This window comes from Phragmites australis, chromosome 16, assembly GCF_958298935.1.
Source record: "Phragmites australis chromosome 16, lpPhrAust1.1, whole genome shotgun sequence".
NCBI lineage: Eukaryota > Viridiplantae > Streptophyta > Magnoliopsida > Poales > Poaceae > Phragmites > Phragmites australis.
Genome location: NC_084936.1, coordinates 27,232,350 through 27,255,983, shown reverse-complemented (window position 1 = coordinate 27,255,983; position 23,634 = coordinate 27,232,350). Strand labels below are relative to the sequence as shown.

Sequence of the window (23,634 nt, the reverse complement as noted above, 5' to 3'; positions counted from 1 at the left end):
GGTTGCCCAGGCTCCACCGTCATGAGCCATCTCGACTGTCAAAATGTGAGTGGAGAGCCGACATAATTTAGCTAAACGTAGCTGGAAAGGTAATCAACAATTTTGCTTTTGTAGTAATAATGAGATGATCCATCACCTAATTTTTTATTGCCAATTCGATAAATTCGTATGGAGGACAATACACATTGCTTTTGATTTGGCACCACCAAAGTCTTTAGCACACTTGTTCAGGAGCTTACAATAGAACTTCAACTTAACTATGAGATTAAAAATCTTATTTGGGGCAAGTGCGCTTTGTTGGGCCATATGGTTGAGTAGAAATGATATTGTATTTGGTAAGACAAAACATAACTCATATATGCAGGTTATATTTAGGAGCACTCACTGGGCATGATACTGGTCCCTCCTTCAGAAGGAACAAGCGAGGGAAGCGATGAAAATGGCATGCCGCACCTTGAAAATGACTGTTATGTAGATATTCGCCAAGCATAGGTGGATATCTACTAATAGGCTTTGTGCTTAAGTTTGATTGTCACCAAGTTTACTTTTAAAAGTTTGGGCAATTTGTTGGTCCCTTATCCACAACCATGGCTGGACTTTCTAATATGTATGGTTGAGCACATAACTTATGTAGATGCTGGAATAAACACATTCCTTTTTTCTAAAAAAATCTACCAAGTCTAACCGCGGTGTGGCGACGCAATTCAGGAAGGAGTGAATTCCAAGTTGGGGTGTCCAAATAGTGATGGCCACCAAGGTCCCTATACGCCATCCAGCCATATCGCGTCTGAAACCACCGCTGGCATGGAGTAGTCGCCGGACAGTGAAGCTTGTACATGAACTTGAGAGAAGGCAATCATCTGATGCTTGAGATCTTTAACACCTAGCCCTACAAGATGTTTCTCCGCATATGAATTTGTGGGAGGTAATCGTGAACTTCTTGATCTAGTTATGTGCATCTTTGTTATGCAGAAGCCGGAGGTAGACTATTGTGTGGTTATATCATATTGATGTAACGATGAAAGTTAATAAACCTTCACTTTTCTTAAAAAACTTCTTGATCTAGTTTCTCCGCAATTGAATTATGGCGCGCATGTGGTAATATGCACTGTTTTCATCCCCAAACCAGTAGGTCTTAACCTTCCCTCATTGCTGCCAATAGGTAGTGGTCATAGTAGTTTGGCGAATAAGGGCCCACAGAGTGAATTCCATGTGCGCGGTTGGCCGGACTTCCTCAATTCTGTCGATTCTAGCCTGGGGAACAAGTGACTCATTAACTCTGATTGTTCGCATCCTATGACCGGGGATGTATCATGGTTCTCCATCACCCCGACGAAGCGGCATGAGTACATCACATTCGGGGATGATAGAAGAGAGAGTGAAGGTCAAAGTTACAGTAAAGGTAAATGAGAGTTTTACTCTCAAAGATATAGCATTGTGTAAAGGGGAGTTTGCAACATCTTATATATGCACTATCTTACTTTTCTTCATTTTGTTTTATACATCTTTTTGTTATTTGTTCTTTGCATTTTCTGCTTCCTCAAATGTTGAGCCATATGTGTAGTCATGAAGAGCAATCATGCCTATCTTAGGAATCTCTTGATGTTTTATCACATATTCATCTTGCTAGCATGCTACAACAAAAGACTAAAATTGGCAATTTTGTGCAACAAGTAATCTGATATGTCTTGTCAATTCATTCTTGTTTAATGGCCATCATGCTTATCAAACCAAGCTTTTAGGATAGTTTTGGTAGATGTCTTGAGTTCGACACCTTTTGATTAGTTGCGGCAACATTTGCAAGTGTTTAGCTCATGATGGACCTTTGTGGGAATCATAATTCCTTTTGCCGCAAAGGCATGCTCAAAATAAGTTGTGGCTTGAGTGATTCAGTTTGTGCACCATCAGAAAAATACAAAAGAAAAAGAAAATAGGGAGAAAAAAAAAACATCAAAACATAGTGACTTTGATGCCGGAGGGGTGTTTGTCGTAACCAGTCGTGTGACCCTCCATCGAGATAAAGATGAAGCTTGAGGATGAGAAAACGAAAAGAAAAATGAGACAAAAAATGTGATTAGATGGTATCACTTGAGTCATTGGTTCATATGTGAGCACTTATGAAGATTCCATTTCTGATCTATTGTTGCTTGATTTGAGATTGATGCATGCTAGATTTCATGGATTAACTGAATGTCTTGGTTTACCTAGCATGAGGATCCTTAAACTTGTAATGTTTTGCATCAATCATGCTTTGCCATACGTCGAGCATCGATCAGGTTTTGCTTATATGCTTCTATGTGAGTCATTTCATCCTCCTGTAGAGAGTTGTAAATTATTTTAAATATACGCTTAGACTCTTTAGCGGCCTTTGAGAGCTTGTGCGCATTCAATTCTAGACTTCATGGCTCATCTTTTGAAGGTTGCTCTTGATGTGTTCATTGTCAACAAGGGGGAAGTTTTTGTGCTTTAGCTTTGTGCTTTTGCAATCCATTTTATGCTAAGTGATCTTTTTCTTGCTTTTATTTGGCTTTTGATTACTTAATGACAATTGGTTATTGTGCTTCAATTCATTCTATGTTTTTCATCTATGTTATCAATGGACTCATCAGGAGAGATATTGAGAAACCAAGTGGATGTGTATCTTGGTTTATATGTGATGAGTCATTGACAAAGATTGAGTGAGTTGAATTTGGTTTGCATGATTATGATTATAACTAACCGGAGATAGAGAGAAATGGAGTTGGAGAAACTTGTGTGCTTGTCTTATGATGTGTAGGTGATGGATGCAACTTTGCGATCGACGGTGGGATGATTGGAGCTAAGTAGGGTGCTTGGTGTAGGACGACCAAGGAGGTCAAGCGGAGTCAATGGTGATCCTAGTTATACATGTAGAGAGCAAGCAAAGAATGAGAAGGTGTATGAAGACAGCGTATTGATAAAGTCAAGCGAAAGGGATGCCGGTACAAGTGACAAGGTGGCTTGAGGGATCAGGAGTGAGAGAGACTTGCCGGTGGTCGAAATCGCAAGATAGAGTACACGTGTCATCATCAGGAAGGTTACTTGATATGCAAGAAATCTATATTTTTTAGGATGCAAGAAAGCTCTCAATGCCTATAAATATGAGGTAAGGACTGTGAGAGCCTTCTTGAACCATCCATTTGAGAGTTGAGTTCTAGGGTTTTAGAAAAGAAAGAGAGGAATGCTTAGCATATGGTTTAGGTGAGAGCTGTATATCCAAAACCACTTTGTAATCAGCCAAAAGTAGAACATTCCTCTGCAAGTAATGAATATTGTGTTTCCTCTTACCCTTATGTTCATCTCCTTCTAGTTTCCCTCTCTTGGCTCCCTTGCATAATGTAAGTTTTTTGGTTTTGTTGTGTTTTTCGTTTTTGCCGGAGAGCTGAATTTTTGCATTGTGTTGAAGTTATTTTCCTTATTGTTAGAAGGATAAGAATCGTCTATAAGTTGGTCATGAACCATCCATTAACTCTAGATTTATCAATTTGGAGAGTTACTTCACCCGATGCCTCTTTGAATTTGAGTGTTTCCTCATCGAGTTGCAAGTTTTTGTGAGCTATCAGCTATGACACTTAGAATGGTTTTTTATGAAACCTAGGGTTCAGATCCATTCATTGGAGCTATGATCAAAATAATCTTTTTAGAGATGTCCGGTGTGATTTATTCTTGTTTCTCTCGGTTTCTTGCTTCCATTTTTATTTGAGACGCGTTGGGTGAAAGATTAGGATAGACCATCCAAGAATTTGGTGAGGCTTCTATTCACCCTCTTTAGTCAGCTTTCTCGGTCCTACGGTACTTGATTCAAAACCCCTATCCAACTAATTGATGGGGCCTCCCCTTGTGGGCCTCCAGTCTTTACTAATTTCCGTGAATTCAGCTGTGACATTCTAGGGATATCTCCTGCAGACATTGGTATTCCTCCTTCTCTCAAGCTCAGTTTGGGGCATCATTCATCTGTTACAGTGAACCATCCCCAAATCTCTTCTAGAGTTGATTGTGCACAATTGGAAGCTCCCCTGCCCATGGCTTTCAGGAGGGTTGATCCAACACCGCATCTTCCCTATGGCTTCGTCTCAAAGGTCATCTGGGTTGCACTCTAATGGCGTGGCTCATGGTTGGTCAAGCAGTGCCAAGGCATGAAGACATGGCTATTGTCCTCATCCACCCTATGCCGCAAGGTTTGGTTTTATTCCAGAACATTAGAGAAGTGGTAGAGGAATTCCATAAATCGTAAAAGAGTAGATTTTGTGCAACTCCATCCGTTTGCTCAAGCTTATGTGAAGTTTTCGGCTATTTATGATCGTGATAACCTAGCTGACACTTCCCCCCACCATTTCAGCAACTTGGTTTTCAATGTTAAGCGGCACAATCAAGGCCCAAATTGGACATCTCTCCTTTTCAACCGTGAATGCTGGGTTATGTTGCTGGGCTTTCCAGCAGATTACATGAGTAAGCAGTTCATTGAAGCAGCCATTAGTTTATTTGGTCGTCTCATTGTGTAGGAACAAGAGGAACAATACTCTGCTAGGGTCATTGTTAAAGCTAAAGTGGTTGATCTGGAGTCCATTCCCCAATTCATTGTTTTGTCAGATGGGGATGATTTTCAAGGTTAAAGCTGGACCATACAATGTCAAGTGATTAAGCAACAACTTGTAGTTCTTCCACCTGATGAAGACCCCCTTGCAGATAATCCTGATGATTTCCTAAATGGGCCTTTTGATTTTTTTTGGCTTTGGTCAGCCCGGGTTTTTGCAACATGGTAATCAGACTCTCTTGGAAGAAGGGTAGCAAGAAAATCCTAATGATCACAGCAATAAAAAATAATATGCTATAGGGTCAATGGAATATCAATGCTGGACATGGCTTAGATGTTGATCTTGATTAATCTTTTGCAAACATGGAGATGGATAATCCAATTTGAGATGATGATGAACATATCATTGAGGAGAAGGCTGATTTTGATAATCTATGGAGGATGATGCTAACTGGCCTGAGCCTATACTTCCTCAACCATACCAAGGTGGACCAAGCAGTTTGTCTTTATCTTATCACGCTGCTTCTTCTACAGATTCAGTGAATGGTGGTCAACTTCTTAACCTAAACTTTGCTCCAGAAGTCCCTCTGATCTTGGCTCTCCTTGCAGCTCAGCCAGAGCCCAATGTTTTCCTGCCTCTTGAGGTTCATCAAGAGGACTATGTGGATGAGGCTCAATTACCTTAGGTAAACATAGTTGGTCAACTAGTCATGAACAACATCCTTTAACCTGATCAAAACCAAGATGGTCACCTGCTTGAAAATACTGAAGATTTGCTCCTTGAAGATGTGCATGATTTGGGTCATTTTCAAGACAATATATAGTTGGGAGCTGTCCAGATTTTGAATGTTCATGACTCAGATCCAGTGTTTGAATCTTTATACTCTGACTTATCTCCTTGGGCGCCAAAGCAAAAGATTGATTGTTTAAATATTTGGGCCAGGTATTTCTCCCCTTCAGACCATGTGGGCTCTATTATGGGCATTCCTTCAGAGTGGGATGCTTTCTTTATACATATACTTCTATCCCCAACATATTTTGTTTGGGCCAAGAACTTTGTTGCCTCAAAGGCTTGGACAATTACTGCATCCCTGGCTAAGAGTGGACCTCCAATGAAGTTTCTCTTTCCTAATTCTTGTCCTCAAGCTACTCCAATTCCCTGCTGCTCTAAGGTCTCAGATCCTACACAACCTTAAACTTGCACTCCACCAGCAACACCAATTATCTCTGAAGATATGCTGTCAGTTGACCCTTCAAGCTCTCCCTCTTTTCTCCTCAAAAGAAAGAGACTAAAACAAGGCCCTATTGTTGAAACAGAAGTGAGACGCAGTTCTAGAATCAGAAATATGAATAATGGCTTTAAGCAAGGCAACTATCTTGATAAAAATTGTTTTGCATGCTATGCTAAACCTCCAACTATTTCTTCCAAGGTTATTCGGAATCTGGGTACTTTCTTCTGTAAGCTGAAGCCAGAACAACTGTCAAAAATGAAGCTAGCCAAAAAGGATGCCCTAAAAGCACACATAGGCCCTAGCTCTTCCTCCCTTGCTGGTTCATCGAGTTCTTCTTCCTCCAATATCCCAAAAGGTCAGCAAGTTCAAGTCATCTCTAAAGGGAAAAGCTCTTCTAAGAAGGGGACCATGATTAATTGCAAACTTTAGGCACACTCAAAGGATGCAGATGATGATAACAAGAAAAGTAGAAAGTGATGCTCTTCTAGTTCAGACTCTAGGGCTTTTATATATTTTCTTTTGGAATGATAATGACCTTTGTTTACTAGGATTTGTAATGTTTCAACAGTCTTCTGGTTCTGTAATATTCTTCTGAATCCTAAGACTTTTTATTTTGCTGGGCCTTCTCTTCTGGCTCTCTTTATCATCTACCTCACTATCTCATTGGATCAACTGCATACTATGTATGTGGTTTATTTTTCCCTATGTTTTTATCTTTATGGATCCAATAAACTATTCAAGTGGCAGAACCTGGAAGATCCTCTGTTGGAATATTAGAAGGATCAACTCTGATCATAAACAGAATGCCATCAGAAGTAAAATCACTTAGTCTCAATGTGATATTATCTGTCTTCAGGAAACTAAACGTGAAAATTTTGACCTTGCTTATATTAAGAATTTATGTCCATCCCCTTTTGACAGTTTTGAGTACTTGCCTTATTGTCGTGCTTCGGGCGGATCTATTGTCATTTGAAAAGTGCTAAATTCAGTTGGCATCTTTCCTTTCAAAATAGCTATGCTCAAATCATTGAATTCAGATCCACTATTTTGGACACTCTCTAGTTCTTAACTAATGTTTATGCCCCTTCCACTCATAATGAGAAATTCTTATTTCTTGATTGGTTTAACAGCATTGACATTCCTTCTAATGAAGATTGGATCATGCTAGGGGATTTTAACATGATGAGATCACCTTCTGGCAGGAATAACCCAAGTGTTGATACATCAGAAATTATGGCCTTTAATAGAGCTCTTAGCAACCTTGGACTTGTTGAGATCCCACTCAAAGGCAGAGCTTATACATGGTCAAACATGCAACAAAATCTTCAAAGATTGGATTGGTTTTTCACTTTGAATTCTTGGAATTTGAATTATCCTAGAATTTTAGCATATGCTCTCTCTAAAGACACCTGTGACCATATTTCCTGTCTCATCATTGTCAAAACTGATATACCCAGAGCATAAGTTTTTAGGTTTGAAAACTATTTAATGGAACATTCGGACTTCTCAAGTATTATTCATCATGGTTGGTCAATTCCTTCCTCTCAACCTGACAAAGCCAAAAATCTAATGACGAAATTCAAAAATTTGAGACGGGTTATAATACCTTTGCAAGGGCAACTTTCAAGTTTGGCTACCACTATAGACAATGTGAAATTTGTCATTCTTTTTCTGGATACTATTGAGGAATATAGAGATCTCACCCGTAAGGAATGGAATTTTAAGAAGATTATGTAGGAACACTTAGAATCCCTTCTCAAGCAGCTAAAAAAAATCTGGAAACGAGGAACTCTTAAACAGGTTAAGTTTGGAGATGCTTGTACCAAAATTTTCCATGCAAATGCCACTGTGAGATACAATAGAAATTACATTACCTATCTCAATGATCTGCAAGGCAATCCCATTTCTGATCGTAATGAGAAGGCCAATATGCTTTGAGAGGCTTATAAAGAGAGTCTAGGCACTTTTGAATTCCATCAAATGTATTTTGACCTTTCAACTCTTTTAAACCGAGTAGATAATTTGGATTGGTTGGAGCTCCCTTTCTCCAATGAGGAGATTGATAAAGTTGTGGCTAACCTTCCCTAAAAAAAAATCTCCTGGGCCAAATGGTTTCAATGGGGATTTCATAAAAAATTATTGGACAATCATTTCTCAGGACTTGTATGCTCTTTGTAATGCTTTCTTTGATGGTAACCTTGCAGTTCAAAGTATCAATGGATCCTTTATCACTCTCATCCCCCAAAAGGATCACCCTTTGGTAGTTTCTAACTACATACCTATTTCTCTTCCAAACTCTTCCATCAAGTTCATTACTAAACTCCTTGCTGCAAGTTTCAATTCTTGATCTTCTTCATAAGAATCAATATGGTTTCATCAAATCTAGATCCATTCAAGATTGTCTAACTTGGTCCTTTGAATATCTTTACTTGTGCCACAAAAGAAATAAAGGATTGGTTATTCTTAAGATTAACTTTGAGAAATATTTAGAAAAAAATGAACATCAAGCCATTATTGATATTCTTAAACAAAAAGGCTTTGGTAATAGATGGGTGAACTGGATTAGTTGCATACTCAAATCTGCCACATCTTCCATTCTTCTTAATGGTGTTCCAGGCAAAACCTTTCACTACAGAAGAGGAGTCAGGCAAGGCGATCCTCTCTCCCCTATAGAGATGGCAGGGGGGAACAAGAAACCATTTTCGTCCATGTTTGGAGGATAATTCCATGTCTCCGCACGCGGAGAACAATTTTCCCCATCCCCATCCCCGCGCGGGGAATTATACCCGATGGGGTCCCCGTTCCTGGTACAATGGCACTAGGGTTTGGTGCTAGTTAGACCCTGGATGGGTCGGACAGCGAATGGATGGACCTTAAGTATATTTGATGCATGCATATTAGCCTATATATGATATAAACTAGGCCTTACGGGGAAACAGGGACAGGGACGGGTTACCATCCCCTGCCCCGCTAGACCCGACGGGGGGTGATTACTCCCCATTTACATCCCTGTGGGGGGAAAAACATCCCCCCATCCCCATCCTCTAATAAGTGAATTCACCACCGGGGATCGGGTCCCCGTTGACATACCTACTCCCCTCTTCTTTTTGTTTTGGCCACTTATCTTATTGAATCAATTGTTAACAAAGCCAAGGATCTCGATCTCCTTCATTTACCTCTGGCTACAACAATGGACTTTAACTTCTATATAATACAATATGTTGATGATACCCTTTTATAATGGAAGCTTGTTCTCAATAACCTTTTATCCTCAAAGCTCTTCTCAATACATTTGCTGACTCTACTGGGCTTAAAGTTAACTATAACAAGTCCCTTATGGTGCATATCAATGTTCCCTCGGCTAAAATGGATCATCTCTGCAAAACCTTTGGATGTCAGAGTGGATCTCTACCTTTTACCTATCTTGGCTTTCATCTGGGAGTCACTAAGCCAAAAATTGAAGACTTCTTACCTTTTTTCAGAGAATTGAAAGAAGATTGGTGACTTCCTCTATCTTTCCATCTCAGGCTGGGAAATTGAATTGGTCAATTCAGTGATATCTCCTTTGCCCACCTTCTACATGAGCACCTTAAAGCTTCCCTCAACAGTGGTAAAACAAATTGATGCTTATAGAAGGCATTACCTCTGGAGAGGCTCGGATATCAATGCTAAGAAGCCTCCTTTGGCAGCCTGGAAGATGGTTTGTAAACCAAAATAAGAAGGTGGTCTTGGTGTTCTTAAGTTGAGAGCACACAATGAAGCTCTTCTTCTCAAAAACCTCCATAATTTTTTTAACAATTTTGATCTCCTTTGGGTTCATCTCCTCTGGAATGTTTACTACATCAATGGTAAGCTACCTGGTCTTCAAAAGAAAGGGTCTTTCTAGTGGCGCGATATTGTTAAGCTTATTCAAATTTACAAAGGAATTGTCTCTGCTCAAGTTGGAAATGGTTCCACCATTCTCTTCTGGCAAGATATTTGGAATGGGCAGATTCTTGAACATAGCAATCCTGAGTTTTATTCCATTTCTAAAAATAATAGCATCACTCTCCAAAGTGTGGGAAATCTTAACCTTTTGGCCCTCTTCAATCTTCCTTTGTCCACTCAAGCCTTTATCCAACTCTCTAATTTGGAGCACACTCTTTCTAATAGGACTTTGACTAAGAACAATGATCATTGGCACTATATTTGAGGTAATCATCATTTCTCGTCCTCCAAAGCTTACAAAGCTATCATGGGTCGCTCAACTGTGCATCAAGCTTTCAAATGGCTTTGGAATTATGTTTTCCAGCCTAAACACAAAGTGTTCTTCTAGTTACTCTTAAAAGATAGGCTAAACACAAGAGGCTTCTTCGTAGGAAAAGGGTTATTCTTGAGTCATATTCCTGTGAGTTATGTATTCTTCAGAGAGAGGAATCTCTAGCCCATCTCTTTCTTCATTATAATTTTGCTAAAGCTTGTTGGGTGTTGCTTCGTTTACATTACCCCAGAAGTCTCCAACCTCTCCAAAATTTTAAACTCTTTAGACGAAGATTGGATGTTCCTTTTTTTATGGAGATTATTATCTTGATGTCCTGGAGTATTTGGAAAGAGGACGACTGGATATTCAATAATATTGACCCCGAATGTTCAGAAATGCAAGACTACTTCATTCATGAATTTGCCATGGTTATCCATAAAACAAAAGAAAGATTAAAAGTCCCAATGCAATGTTGGCTTATGCCATTTTCATGCTTTTATTTTCCTTTTGATCCTCCTCTCTCCCTTGTTGTAAATTTCAGACATAGTCTTTTCCTTTGTTTTTAACATATTCTAATCAGTAGGGGCACCCCCTCATGTTTCCTCAAAAAAAAGAATTAACTACTGGTCGAGCTTGACGAGGATTGGCACATCGTGATAGTTGGACCAAGACTAGGTGAAGAGGCGATCAAGGAGCCCCTCATTGAAAAGAGATGAAATTCCAATAAAACAAGCCAATCAGGATAATAAGAAGGCAACTTTCTTGTTGGAGCAAAAATTGGAAACGCCGGTGGATAAGATCGGATGGCATGCAGTACCAGGAGAAAGAAACGGACAGTAGCCTGACAAGCAATTGTTCTCCACTTCTCTTCAGTCTTCAATTCAGTCCATGGCGCAGGAGTCCGAGAACCAAATGATGACATTGGAGATCCCTATTTTCCCATGCAAAACACGTGAATAAATTCCACAGAAATTCATGGAGACAGCTAACATACCGCAACATATGGTAGAAATGAAAAGAAGTAAAAAGTTTCAAAGTCTAATACAGTCTCTAATGGTAGAAATGAAAAGAAGCAGAAGCAAAGGTACCCCAATTTTTAGAGTCTAACATGTCTCTAATTTTCAGAGTCCAACTCCCATACATAACTAAAACTCCTTAGATCTGACTAATACTCTCCTAGAAATTAGTGTGTGGAATGTGTCAACAAGGTTTATGACTCTCCTAGAAATTGGAACTCTCGGATCTAACTAATACTCCTTAGATCTACCAACTTTTTACAAATTGTTTCATTAGAGTAGTAAGCTAACCTGAGTTTGTTCATAATATTTACAGTTAAAGAGAACAAAAAGCAAATCAGCGTAAGCAATGCCTGAAGGCTTTTCAACAATGTGCTAGAAATTTTGCGGATGGGTTGATTTAGTGCATTTCCTCAGGCAATAATAGCTATAAGTATGTCATAATTGCCAGCAAAGAGAATGCCAATATGATTATGGTGCATGTCTCTCTCTGTATATGGAGTGAAGCAATGTTGAAGATATTATTGATCTTGTTACCTTTTCAGATGCTTTCGTTGCTGCCACATACGACATATGTATGTCTTGGTCATGTGATGCCGAGAGAGTGAGACGTGCGGTGCTATGCACGACACACCAGGCACCAGCTGCATGCAACTGTTGCATCATCTCGATCGACAGTTGCGCTGCGCACGATTTCCTTATCTTGGGCAAAAGTAGAGAGATAACCTCTCTGTACTTTGCTAGCAGAAACTAGTTAGAAGCAAAGATAACCAACCATTTTGAATCGGAACAAGTCATGTACTGCGTGTTGTAGGGTCCAGATACTACAGTAAAGAAGGCTCAAATGCAGTATCTAGTTAGTTTTAAAGAAGTGTAGTAAATACAGGTAAAACATTTAGCTAGACACAACTAGCTAATAAGAAAGATGAAATCACTTACTCTCACATCACTACTCTTAGCTCGTTTAGTTGTGTTGGGCTATTGGCTCTATATAGATAAACATGTTTTAACACTTGTACACTTGTGGTGTAGTCGTGTGACCACCATGCTAATTACTAGAGTGCTTAGTTTCATGAATGCATTGTTTGCTCTGTTTTTCTACTTTTTTGCTTTAGCCTGGCCCCGGCTGGAATGGCCTAATGAACTCTGGTTAGAGACTTTGTACTATACAGAGCCAAACTTTAGATGAATCTCAAACACTTGTGATCTCCCGTGGCAGAGCTAACCTTCAAAAGATAGCATCTTACACAATTAAACTCAACACTTTATTACTAATGCCTTGATACAACACAACACTCTACAACATACCATGATAACTTTGCCATACTTTTGGTGGCTACTACTACTATGACATATGGTAGCTTCTATTTAGAACTCCTTATGCCAAGGTATGGCACCCCTATTTATAGATGCTCATGATTATTGGAATGTTGCTATGCGGCACATTCCACACACTTCTTATAGAATCTCCAAACTCTAGAAATTTCATCATCCTTATCTAAAGATTAAGATATTTTCTACCATGCAAAAATATCTATGTTCTACACATTTCTTTACTTTACCATAAAGCATGGCAACTTTTGTCATCTCCAAACTATTATATAGAATTCCAAGTATGCATAGCTACTTTAACATCCCGTTTGCCAAACATTTCTTTTCATAAGATCATAGTCTTGTAGATGATCTTTTTTTACGAGAACGACAGGAGCTCTTCCAAAATCAATTAAGATAGATAACATAGAATATTTACAAGAGTTTCAAACACACCCTAGACCACAAAAAAAGGAGATAACATGCACGATACACAACTTTATGCAGCTATACAAGAGGCAAAAATACTCAGCCCCAGAAACTAAGTTATCAACCTTGTATGAACACCACATGACTTCTCTGGAGGATGTCTTCTACCATTTTGTTCGCAACTGGGGCTGGTGTTCTCGTTAAATTCTGAAATGTGCGACGGTTCCTTTCCTTCCATATATTCCAACATATGTAGATGAGGACGTCGTTTGTCACATGACGTTGTTCCTTTGTCGTGGCCGTCGAAACCACGTGCCACCACTTTGCCACATTCTTGTGAGGGCTACGACGATCTGAGGGAGGCTTACATGCAAGGCTGATAGCACCTGTGATTTAATCGAGTAGGAGAAAGGGCATTCGAGACATAGGTGAGGCATCATATCCCCTGACGAGTGGTGTAACAAGCATTGCAAGTGGTATGGCCATCCCCTAATGGGGAAGTTATCTATCATTAGAATTTTGTTTTGAACTAGAGTCAATGTGAAGAAGCGACACTTTTTTTTTTTTGCTTTCTAGATTATGTTCGAGTTGAAAGGCATGGTTGAGCCCTAGAATTAGGCTAGGTAGGCTAATTTTGTGGTGTATATGCCATTCGAGGACCATCTTCATGTGATTGAGCAGGGGATACCTGGGGAGAAGTTAATCTACCTCTCATTTGATTAGGTTACTAACCTTTATTGAACCAGTAGTTAAATGGAATAAAATGGTTTGTTGAGGGCCTCTTATCGCCAGTTCACAAGCATAGGTTGCTTCTGGAGGTGGAGGAGATTGGTGTTATCGACCTTACAGTTCCTATGTATCATTGGGTGATTAATCGTTGTCATAATCATCTCAGAGGGGTTCTAGAGGAGATTTGTACCAGGAAGTCATCGTTGCGATACCCAAGGATAAGGAGGACGGATTTGAGTGGATAATCCAAACTGACTTGGCGATCATTATCAGCATCACAACATTTACGATACATCTTGTTCAATACTCTTCACATTGTGCAAATTGTTACACCAAACAGGGTATTTGAATTGTCTTTATTGATTGCATGCACAACGATTATTGACGAGCCATGGTGAGAGGTCATCCTTTGTATGACATGTGCCCCCTATTTCTCAACATAATCAAAACAAAACTATATGTCTTCTGTATCGAACTTTGAATACTAGTTACTAATCATTTTCCCATTCTTCAGCTTGTAGAGTCGGTCGCAAAGTTCTCCACCAACATCAATCTCGCTTGCTTCAAGAGGTAATAACGCCATGGCACTAGCACACCTTTACGAGACTCTTGGACTTCTACAAGGTGCTCTCCTTCGGTGAGCAAGTTGGTGACCCTAAGAAGACCAAGTAGCTATTGATGCACTACGACTTCCTCTTTGTATAGGACCTTGACCCTCAGGTACGATACACATGATACATATTATAGTTTTCTAGTTAATCTAAATGAGATCATTAATGTCTATGTATGAGCAGGATTACATTTCTAGCCACTTCAGCTTATGCCAAGGAGCTGTTGTTCATGATGTCATGGGACACGGATGTAGGTTGTGATCACTAGCATGTAGGAGTACCTTTTGTGCTGAGTTTGGTTTTGTTATCAGCAATACCTTTTGATCATTGGACTATCTGTAGTATGTTTGTCCCATGAAAATTAGTTGTTTAAGCAACACAGTACCTTTACATTTATTTGGACTTAAGAATTTATTGAGTTCAACTGAGATTTGAAATGAAATCTAAGGATCTGGATTCTGATGCTTCTTATCCAATAGAAGTTTCAGCACGGTTTGTTCATCTTTGTAACATACCTACTATTCCGACACATCATTCAAGTCTACGAACCTCTCCTACATCAGTATCCTTGTTCTTGGAAAAGAGATGACAAAATGTTTGATGGCAGGATAGTTCAATGAAATATTTAATTCAAACCCTTGAGGAGACCCTTGCACGATATTTTTTTCTTGATGACAACAGAGATATAGATTACGGCCATCCAATGCTCGTGAGCAGCACAAAGTAATCAAAATGACATAGGAAGCGCAAGAGACGGCCGGGTATGCGGAGAAATATAATCAGGGAAATATGTTAATATCACTTAACAAAGAATATCCTGCTAATCATCTGAAGTACAATGCACGATTTTTGTTGCAGCTACCTCCCTCTTGAAGTTTTCCCAAACTTCATGACCCGTGTGATGCTTTTCTACAAAGTACTTGATAAAATTTTTGTCTGAACAAGCTAGGAAACTGCTTAGAGCAAGATTAGGAGTAGACAGCCCCCTTTCTCGCAACCAATTGTACATTAAAAACCTAACTTTGGTTCTCTCCACAGTGAACGACAAGAATGAGGGGAACCCAACCAGAGCACTTAGGGGATATCCTGTCTCATTTACAAAGAATGATATCTTGGACTCAAGGACATGTATCTTCTGATTCAAAACATGTGGAGCTACCTTCATCATGCTTGCTACATCCTTCGGATCAAGTCCAGTCTTCACTAAAAAGTCAAACCGATCTTGTAGTTCATCACCTTTACCTCGGAAAACTTTGAGTGCCTTCTCCATATCTTCAGAGCCTTCAACAAATCCTATGCTTTTCAAAAATTTCACCTTCTCCTTAAGGGATGTCTCATTACTCCGGTTACAATGCGGTAGGCGGCTGAGCTTTGACCCAAATGTGTATTTCATCAATTGATGTGGCTCCTCCATTATAATCTTGCACAAGCGCTTCTTCCCCACACTGAGATTTGTAAGAATGCTGTTTGCCTTCTTCACTGGGGCAGAACCAAGCATTGATGCATTTGAAACTACAAATTTCATAATGTCCATCTCACTTACACCAATCTCAGCTAACAATTGTATACCCCTCAGTATGTTCCGTGCGAAATTCCTGGCTCGTACATTTGGGAAGTCCAGGAAAAGATTAAATAAATCTTGTTTTCCAGACCCTGCTTTTAGCATGATGCTAACTGCTTTAAACAGTCCCTTTCCAGAACCATCCAGCAAGAAATCTGGGTTTTCCCTGATCAATTTACCAATGCCTTCCTTATTGAATCCCAATTCACTGAAGAATTGAGGAACATCGACTGTCTTTCTCCAATTGTATGACTTCCTTACAGATACAAATTGACCTATCCAGTCTCGCTCAATGCCAACGTCATCTAGCCACTGCAGAATCTTGAATTCAGCACTTAGGTCACGCACCAATATGACAGGGCTAGAGATCACAAGTTTTATCACACTGGTTTTACTGAACCCTAGATCCTCAAGAGCCCGCAGCTTAGATACAAGCACATTCTCACCAAAACTAAAAACGTCTGCAGCATCCCTGTATATCCTCCCTATCTTAGTTCGCATAACCCCATAATTGCAAAGAACACGATAGTTCTCCAGCAACGTCTCGTCATCCGCAAGAAACATGAGATCCCGAGGCAACAAGGAATCATACTTGCTCGGCTTGAGGCCAATGCTCTCCATGAACGGCTCAAATTCATTGATAGGGTGGTAATGGAATAGACGCACCAATGCCTTACTGACCCTCTGATCCCTCATCTCCTTCTTCTTCTCCTTTGACCTGAACACTATCTCCTCACCCCCCTCCACAGGATCCTTAATAGCATCCTTCACCATCTCCAGCAGCTTGCTCACGAAGATGGGTGAGTGCTTGCTTATATGCTCGGCGTCGCTGAAGCACAACCCACGCGTGACATGGAGGTACTCCAGGAAAGTCTGCTGCGCGGCACGAAACACCCGTCTCTTCTCCATTTGTCTGAGCCTCTTATCCACCACCTCCTCCTCCTCCTCTTCCTCCTCCTCCAAGGGTTTATACACACAACGTGCAGGAGCAGCGGAATAAGGACGCAGATGATACCTATGACCAATTGGAGTGACCCCCCAACTCGACGTGGATGACGATTCTTGAACAAGCCAAGAACGGGCAGCACACCAATGTGGTGCTCTGCACGGCTCACTGAGCTCCACTACGAGTTGAATCCGAGCAACCCACCTGAGGCGGGCGGCCCTCAATGCGCTGCTGAGGTAGTTGTTCATGAGGAAACCGAGCGGGCAGCACAGACAAGGGAGCAAGGAACGGCAAGGAGCGGGCAGCACAGACAAGGCGCCAGCTGCGGGATGCTACACCACGGCGGCCATAGACGGCTGCACCCTTCGCCTTTAGCTTCTCCTCCTCGGTGCCCAATCTGCACGCAGAAACCAAACGCGGAATAAGCCAAACCGCAAGATCGTTATTTCCGGCGAGGGAAAAATGTTTCATACCACAAAGGGCGCGTATCAACATGACGGTGCAGAGTACCGGCGGCGAACGGTCCGAAGGGGTAGGGTCGCGCAGCAGAAGCAGACGGTGCCGGAGCTACTCGAAGGGCCGGGGCGCGGCAGGTGGAGCGGCGGTGAAGGGGGGTGGATCCTGCGCGAAGGGGAGGAGGCAGGTGTGGGGGGGGAGGGCGAACGGAGAGCGGCCGGCGTCGAGGCTGCGCGCGGCGGCTGAGGAGTTGTGGTGTGGGGACCGGGACCGGGGGTTTTGGTGCGCTGCGGCGGCGGGGAATGGAAGCTCAGCTCAACTCGGTCGCCGCGAGCGGTCAAAGCCCAGAGAGGTCGATGGATTGGTGAGCACCATTTCTGGGCCGGGGAGCGGGCTCGCAAGGTGGGTTTAGACACGTCACGAGCCCGTAAGCACGCTGGCCGCCCGAACCAGCGTTCACCGGCCCAGGATACAGCATGGCATGGCGAAGATTTTTTTTATTTTTTAATATTTGTAAAATTACACACCTGTTTCAAAATATTGTATATCTAGTCTACCGTCAGCCCTGAGGTCGGGTGGGCAACAGTAAGATGTGGTCCTTCCAACGAGTAACATCTTTTAAAAAATAAATATGTTATCTATTCAACAGGTGATTTTTGTCTAAATTTTTTTTAAAGAGCTATATCATAGTATTCTCTCCAACCTATATTTTTCAGAATTTTTTATAACTTTTTAATATTATTTTAAATTTTAAGAGCAATAGAATGTAGTGTTTTTAAAAAATAATTTTTAAAGGTTTTGCTTGTTAGATATGTGATATTTGATGTGCAATATTTTAAAACAGCCGTGTAATTTTGTAAATTAAAAATAAAAAAGGTCACATGGCAAACGTATCACTGATTGCTACCGCGGCGGGAGACGGCGGAGTTTGGCGCCGGAGATGGAACTGGGACAGAAGATCGAGGCGGAGGCAGAAAGAATCATGTTTGGACCGTGGCTAAGCCAAACTTTCGTAAACCAAATTGGTCAAATTTTGTTGACAAAACCAAATTTTCCTTAGAATTAACCATACATATTTGATCTAATTTTCGTACCAAATGACTTTTAAGCTATTTTATAGATATTTGTTTACCTTTCCATAATACTTCACCAGCTGAAAGTCAACAATCACCCTACCAAACCATGGTGTCGACCAAGCATAGATCAATGAACTGAACATGAGACGAGCAACGAGAGGGTTGCTAAACAACCACTGTATACATGATAGTCAGGGTGTAGGTCACCAACAAAAACAAGCACGCAGACTCAATCGCATTATCAAGTTACAATAAACAACAACAAATAAAACAAGGGCTGAGGCTTAACCCCTGAACCTCAGCAAATGTGCAGATAAAAAAGGCTGCTGCAACAGATGTCCATAATACACCTGGGGTGGAAAAAAAAGAGAAATTTTGGTGTACGGCGCTTTCGCGGTTAGGGTTACCCATGACACAGGTCTCCTTCCTCGATGGCTCAGTAGGACAGCCTCTGGAAGGAGAGCAAAGTGATCCTGCTTGAAGATCCGCAACCCTACATTGCAAATAAACCCCAAAGTGCCCAATACCGATCTACTTATCAGCGTGCCGGCGCTTGTGTCTCCTGTGGCCATGATTACCATTACCACCACGAGATCTTTTCTGCTTTTTGGTGCTGCGTGAACCAGGAAGTTTTTGAAGCAATGACAGATAATGTCAGTTCACTTCAGGTCACGCTACCGATGATTAGAATTAAAATTAGCTGTTAAAATACAAGAAACTAACCAGAAAGTTTCTAGTAGAAGCTTGTATATGATGAAAACAGGCAGAGCCAGCAACGCAGAAGCCTGTGCACAAAGATTTTATGTTAATTAGATGGCCACTAAGCTACAGTTTCTTAGTGGATTTTTCATGAATGCTTACCAGGAACCAAACCAACTCCTTCGTCGCAAGTGATTTTGTTATCTCATGCTGGTGAAGATAATCCAAGATGGTTGCTTGAGCCTAGAAAGGGGAAGAAAATCTAACATCAGTACAGGGGGGAAAAAAAGAGTTCACATGATGGAAAAAACTAAGCATATATAACAATAAGCTAAAAGTAGAATGAACTTAATGAAGTAGCTAAAAATAGAAGAGAACACAAATTAACCAAACCAGTGGGTCACCATCTCTAGACCATTATGCAGAAACATTTATACAAGGCAGAACTAATCCCCCAGCACAGCTCAGCATGATACAGCTAGAGGGAAGGCTGTGGGGAGTAGCAGTAGGGCCTACCAGATCCAAGTGTGACTGGGAGCTACTATCTAGGGCAGTAGCACTGATTGAAAGCTGTGTAACAGGAATTGTTGTATAACTGGAAAAGAGCCACAAACCTGCCGGTGGTATGTGGTTGCTGACTCAAGAAATGACCCATATGCATGAACTGCTCTTTTAGTATACGGCTTAAGAGTAGTTCTAACTTTCTCAACATGTGGCTTCGTGACCTCAGCAACTTGATCAATGTAAGGTTTGGAGAACTTCTTGGCTTCCTGGATCAACATAGTCAAATGAATGCACATCAATAACTTCATACAGCTATCATAAAGCACAAGATTACCATAATCAACCAACTGCCGCCTTCAAAGTAAAACAGAAACTGCTAAAAGTACCTGGAAGTAGGGATGAGCAAACTCTTTAACTTTGACAACATGAGGTGTAACAGCATCCTTTAATGACTCGTAAAACTCCACTGATCTTGTTGACACCTTTTGTACGTAAGGTTCTGCGTTTTTCTTGAGGACAACCATTTTTTCTTTAACAGGAATCCATTTCTTCAACCATGAAAAATGATATGGTTAGCATACTGTCAGTGCAAGATAAACCAAAAGGAACTGAAGTTCATGGGCAATGAGATACTACCGTCTTAGCAGTCTCAATATGAGGTTCAGCCCATTTCTTTGCATGTGCTGATTTTTCTGATGCCTGAAACATTTGATATGCAGACATATAAATGATGGTTTTATTTGTGGAATGCATTTTGAAACTGAAATCAAGAGCGGTACTATGAAGAGGCACCTTCTTCAGAAAACTCTGCATGGCAGGTTTTCCATGTTCATTCCAGTGACCTGAGACCACCTCCTACACACAATGATGATGATGAACGATAGTGGTGAGAGAACATAAGCAAATAAATGGCAGAGATACATATTTTGTGGTTCCACTCTTACCACATAGTGAGCATATTGCGCCGCTAACCAAGGTGGCAACCATGCTCCATGAACCTTAAAAAAAAAAGAGTGAACAAGGAATCATAAGTTTGTTGTCGATGTGCACAATAAAGAAAAAGACATGATCAAAGACAAGCATATGCTTTTCAGGGCATTTAAATCACAATAGGTACACTCTACTTAGCCTAGTTTCAGGTAACCATAAGAAGTTTCAACACACTAGTGAAGTGCCACATAACAAATAACACCCAAAGTGCATTTCAAGGCATGTATCTATTGTGGAACAAAACATCTGTTCAAACTTATCTCTAAAATTGATAGCACAACAACAGAACCACCCAACAGTCAGAAAGCAATGTCTTTATAGATGAACAGAAAATACCATTTAGGGAACCATAAGAATATCTGCGGGTTAAACTCAGTTGTTCCTGCACTACTTCGTGATTACCTTTGAACAGCAATAAAGAGTAGAAAAGATGGAATAGATCAGTAATCATGCAGGCTTCATTGTGCTTGATCTAGTGAACTGTTTAACATAAATAGACATTTCTGCACCAGGAATCCTACACTGAGACACTGACCCCCATCCCCCACCCCAGAAAATAAAGCAAATGTGCTTTGCAGTAACATTACTAAGTTTTTGTCTTATTAGTTTGTGACTATACTCAGAGGATGTTATTACATTGATGAAATTTCTAAATGTGCATTAAGTACAACGGATGAGATGATAGCGACATGATATATATTTACCTCTGTCAGCTGTTTTGACTTAGTTGTTGCTTCTAACTGCAGCCTCATCAATTCCTCCTATAATGTGAAAGAACAAATACAGAACAACATGTATACAACATGTATTACACAACCACTAGGCGAGAATTGCTTTAATAGTGAACAAACACATTGCAAACCTCAGCAACTTTAAGAGCACGTTCTGTCTTCTGGATTCTGCGCTTTTGCTCATCACTTTCCTTTTGGACCTAGCAAGGATAAAATTGATAAATAAGAACTTAGACCAACATATAAAGTGTCTATTCTGTTGAATCATTTTTCATCACAGAGGCCTTCAATATGGTTTGAAATTTTAGGTAGACTTTAGACTCTGTGGTATATAAATAGGATCTATGAATCACTTGATAAATCTGTAACTACTGTTCATGAACAGGGGGAAAACAGATGTCATAGCTCATAACCATTTAACAGATATAGTTTTTTTTTTTTTTTGAGAATCAGATATAGTTAGTCACAAAAAAAAAACAATCAAGTTGTCCACATACTCCACAGTTACAAAAAATAAAACAAACAAAATCTTCACTCAACTGTACAATAGACAAGGATTATGCACTTACTGCCTTAAGCTTTGCATTCAGCTCTTCCACCTTCTTCTCAGCAACGTTAGCCCTAGATTCAAATGTTGTTCTCTGGCTACTTTGTGCTTCAATATCCTTCTCGAGCTTGTCAATCTAGAATAGAAGAAAACATGAGAAACCACAAGCTCATGGTAGACACGTTCTAACTGTTCATGAACTTTTATCTTCCATACCTGCTTCTCAAGCTCAACAGCCCGGGCATTGGCCTTGCCTCTCTGCTCCTCGGCAGCAACAGACCCCTTTGCCTGCACAAGGATAAGCAAAAGAGCATAATTACTTCTAAGGACACAAAATAATGTTTAGGAGTAACCTCTGCATATTAGATTGCATACCTGGAGGGAAGCAATCTCGCCCTGCAGAGAAGCAATCTTTTTTGACTTCTCCTCAATTGCCTTCTCCAGCTTTGCGATGCCATCATCCTTGCTCTTCAGTTCCTGGGATCGCTCTGCTATGCCTGACTCTGTAGGACGAAACAATCAGACTCGCAACTACTTAGGCAAGGGTTTCTGGAAGGATCGTGACATGCAAATTCAATTTGTATAACCAGAAATAGGCACAAATTTAGTCGAATAAGCTAATATAGCAAGCCAAAGTTATGCAATTTGCTTTGCTTGCGACAGAAGCAGCAACACAACCAAAGATGTTACTTCCGAGTTGGGGCAAAATTTAAGTTGTTATTCTTTAGTAGTACGAGCTTCTTCAGACCTATATAAGTTTACAGTTTTACTCCAACCCAAATTGCTCGCTTTCCCCAATGTACTAAATTCAAGTTAGACTAAGGGTCTAAATGGTTTGGGTGAGGTCTATTTGGCTGGAATTCAGTACACAACTAGGGCCCGGGAAATTATGGCAAATCTTAAAAGAATAACTTCAGGGTTCACTATCGATAGCAAAAGAGCAACAGAATCAATATTACACACTGGCCCACTATAGTAAATAAAAAGAGTCGTCAAAAAAGGCAACTTCTGTAAAGTAAAACAGCATTCAGAGACAAAAGCAACACATTTGGGTTTCTTTTTCTGCTTAAAGATAATTGGATTTTGCAACAAAAAAGGAGAGAATCATAACAGTTTGCATTCATCTCCCAATTTTACGATGATCGAAATCAGCACCAAAGCAACAGATAAAATTTTGCAGCGCCGAGCTACTTGATCAATTAATAACCATGGCGCAGACCACTCAAAAGCAAATACCAATTCAACACGTAGTCGCTAAACCCCTGACAGGCAGATCCCGAAGCTCCTTCAAACATCGCGAAATCCCACTTCGCCACCTCGAATCGGCCCCCTAAACCCCGCAGCTCGCCAGAGCGCCATCAATCCAGTGAAACAGTACAGACTAACCTAGCTCCAGAGCACAGATTTGACGTCTCAATCAACCCCATCCCCAACCAAACCCCCCAAAACTGAATCAAACCGTCGCCACTGACCTAAGGTGGAGATCTTCGCCCTGAGCTGCTCCAGCTCCGCCTTGAGCGCCGCCGCCGCCGCGACCTCCACCGCGCCGGCCACGGAGTCCACAACCACCGGCTCCTCGGCGGCCGCCCCAGCAACGGCCGCGGCGGCGACCAGCAGCGCCAGCGCCACCGCGAAGAGCCTCGAGACCCCCATCCCCACAAGCCTCTCGCCTCCTCCTCCTCCTCCACCTCCTCGGAGTCCAATCCAATCCCAACCCCAGCCCGCGCGGCCGCGCCCTTGGTTCTGACGCCGCCGCGACAGCGAACTCGTGCGTGTCGTTAGGGCTCGGGCGCTGCGCGGCGCAGATCTTTTTGATGACGCGCCGGGCACGTGACCTGGCACGTGGCAGGGGAAGGACACACGTGGCGGCCAGCGGTTGGGTCCGACACGTGAGGCTCGTGATGTGCTCCGTTCGCTGCGCGGTGGGGCCGCGAGGCGTCGCTGTCAGACATGGCTGCTGTCCAGGACAGATGGCGTGCCAGTGTCGGCCGCGACTACTCATCG

At 41.3% G+C, this 23,634-nt stretch overlaps 2 protein-coding genes across 2 annotated transcripts; both read right to left on the bottom strand.

The window, feature by feature from the left end:
• Positions 1 to 14,899: 14,899 nt before the first annotated feature.
• On the bottom strand, positions 14,900 to 18,189 carry LOC133894753 (transcription termination factor MTEF18, mitochondrial-like). The gene is made up of 2 exons (XM_062334917.1): positions 17,101 to 18,189; positions 14,900 to 17,024 (listed from the first exon to the last, which is right to left on the bottom strand). Exon 2 carries the CDS (start codon positions 16,873 to 16,875, stop codon positions 14,941 to 14,943), a length of 1,935 nt encoding a protein of 644 aa, XP_062190901.1. The 5' UTR covers positions 16,876 to 17,024; positions 17,101 to 18,189; the 3' UTR covers positions 14,900 to 14,940.
• A 132-nt stretch (positions 18,190 to 18,321) lies between these two features.
• Positions 18,322 to 23,414, bottom strand: LOC133894755 (uncharacterized). Its single transcript, XM_062334918.1, has 14 exons — positions 23,103 to 23,414; positions 22,006 to 22,133; positions 21,847 to 21,918; positions 21,653 to 21,766; positions 21,215 to 21,283; positions 21,057 to 21,113; positions 20,307 to 20,360; positions 20,155 to 20,217; positions 19,999 to 20,061; positions 19,749 to 19,910; positions 19,473 to 19,628; positions 19,021 to 19,101; positions 18,883 to 18,944; positions 18,322 to 18,772 (listed from the first exon to the last, which is right to left on the bottom strand). Exons 1-14 carry the CDS (start codon positions 23,281 to 23,283, stop codon positions 18,691 to 18,693), a joined length of 1,344 nt encoding a protein of 447 aa, XP_062190902.1. The 5' UTR covers positions 23,284 to 23,414; the 3' UTR covers positions 18,322 to 18,690.
• Positions 23,415 to 23,634: the final 220 nt, after the last annotated feature.

Excerpts from the sequence above, each read along its gene's own strand:
- LOC133894753 (XM_062334917.1), bottom strand. The coding sequence starts at position 16,875 with ATGAACAACTACCTCAGCAGCGCATTGAGGGCCGCCCGCCTCAGGTGG.
- LOC133894755 (XM_062334918.1), bottom strand. The coding sequence starts at position 23,283 with ATGGGGGTCTCGAGGCTCTTCGCGGTGGCGCTGGCGCTGCTGGTCGCC. Across the intron at positions 20,062-20,154 it reads TGCAGAGTTTTCTGAAGAAG|GCATCAGAAAAATCAGCACA; the intron begins GTGCCTCTTCAT and ends CAAATGTTTCAG. Across the intron at positions 19,629-19,748 it reads TTGCTCATCCCTACTTCCAG|GAAGCCAAGAAGTTCTCCAA; the intron begins GTACTTTTAGCA and ends ATGTTGATCCAG.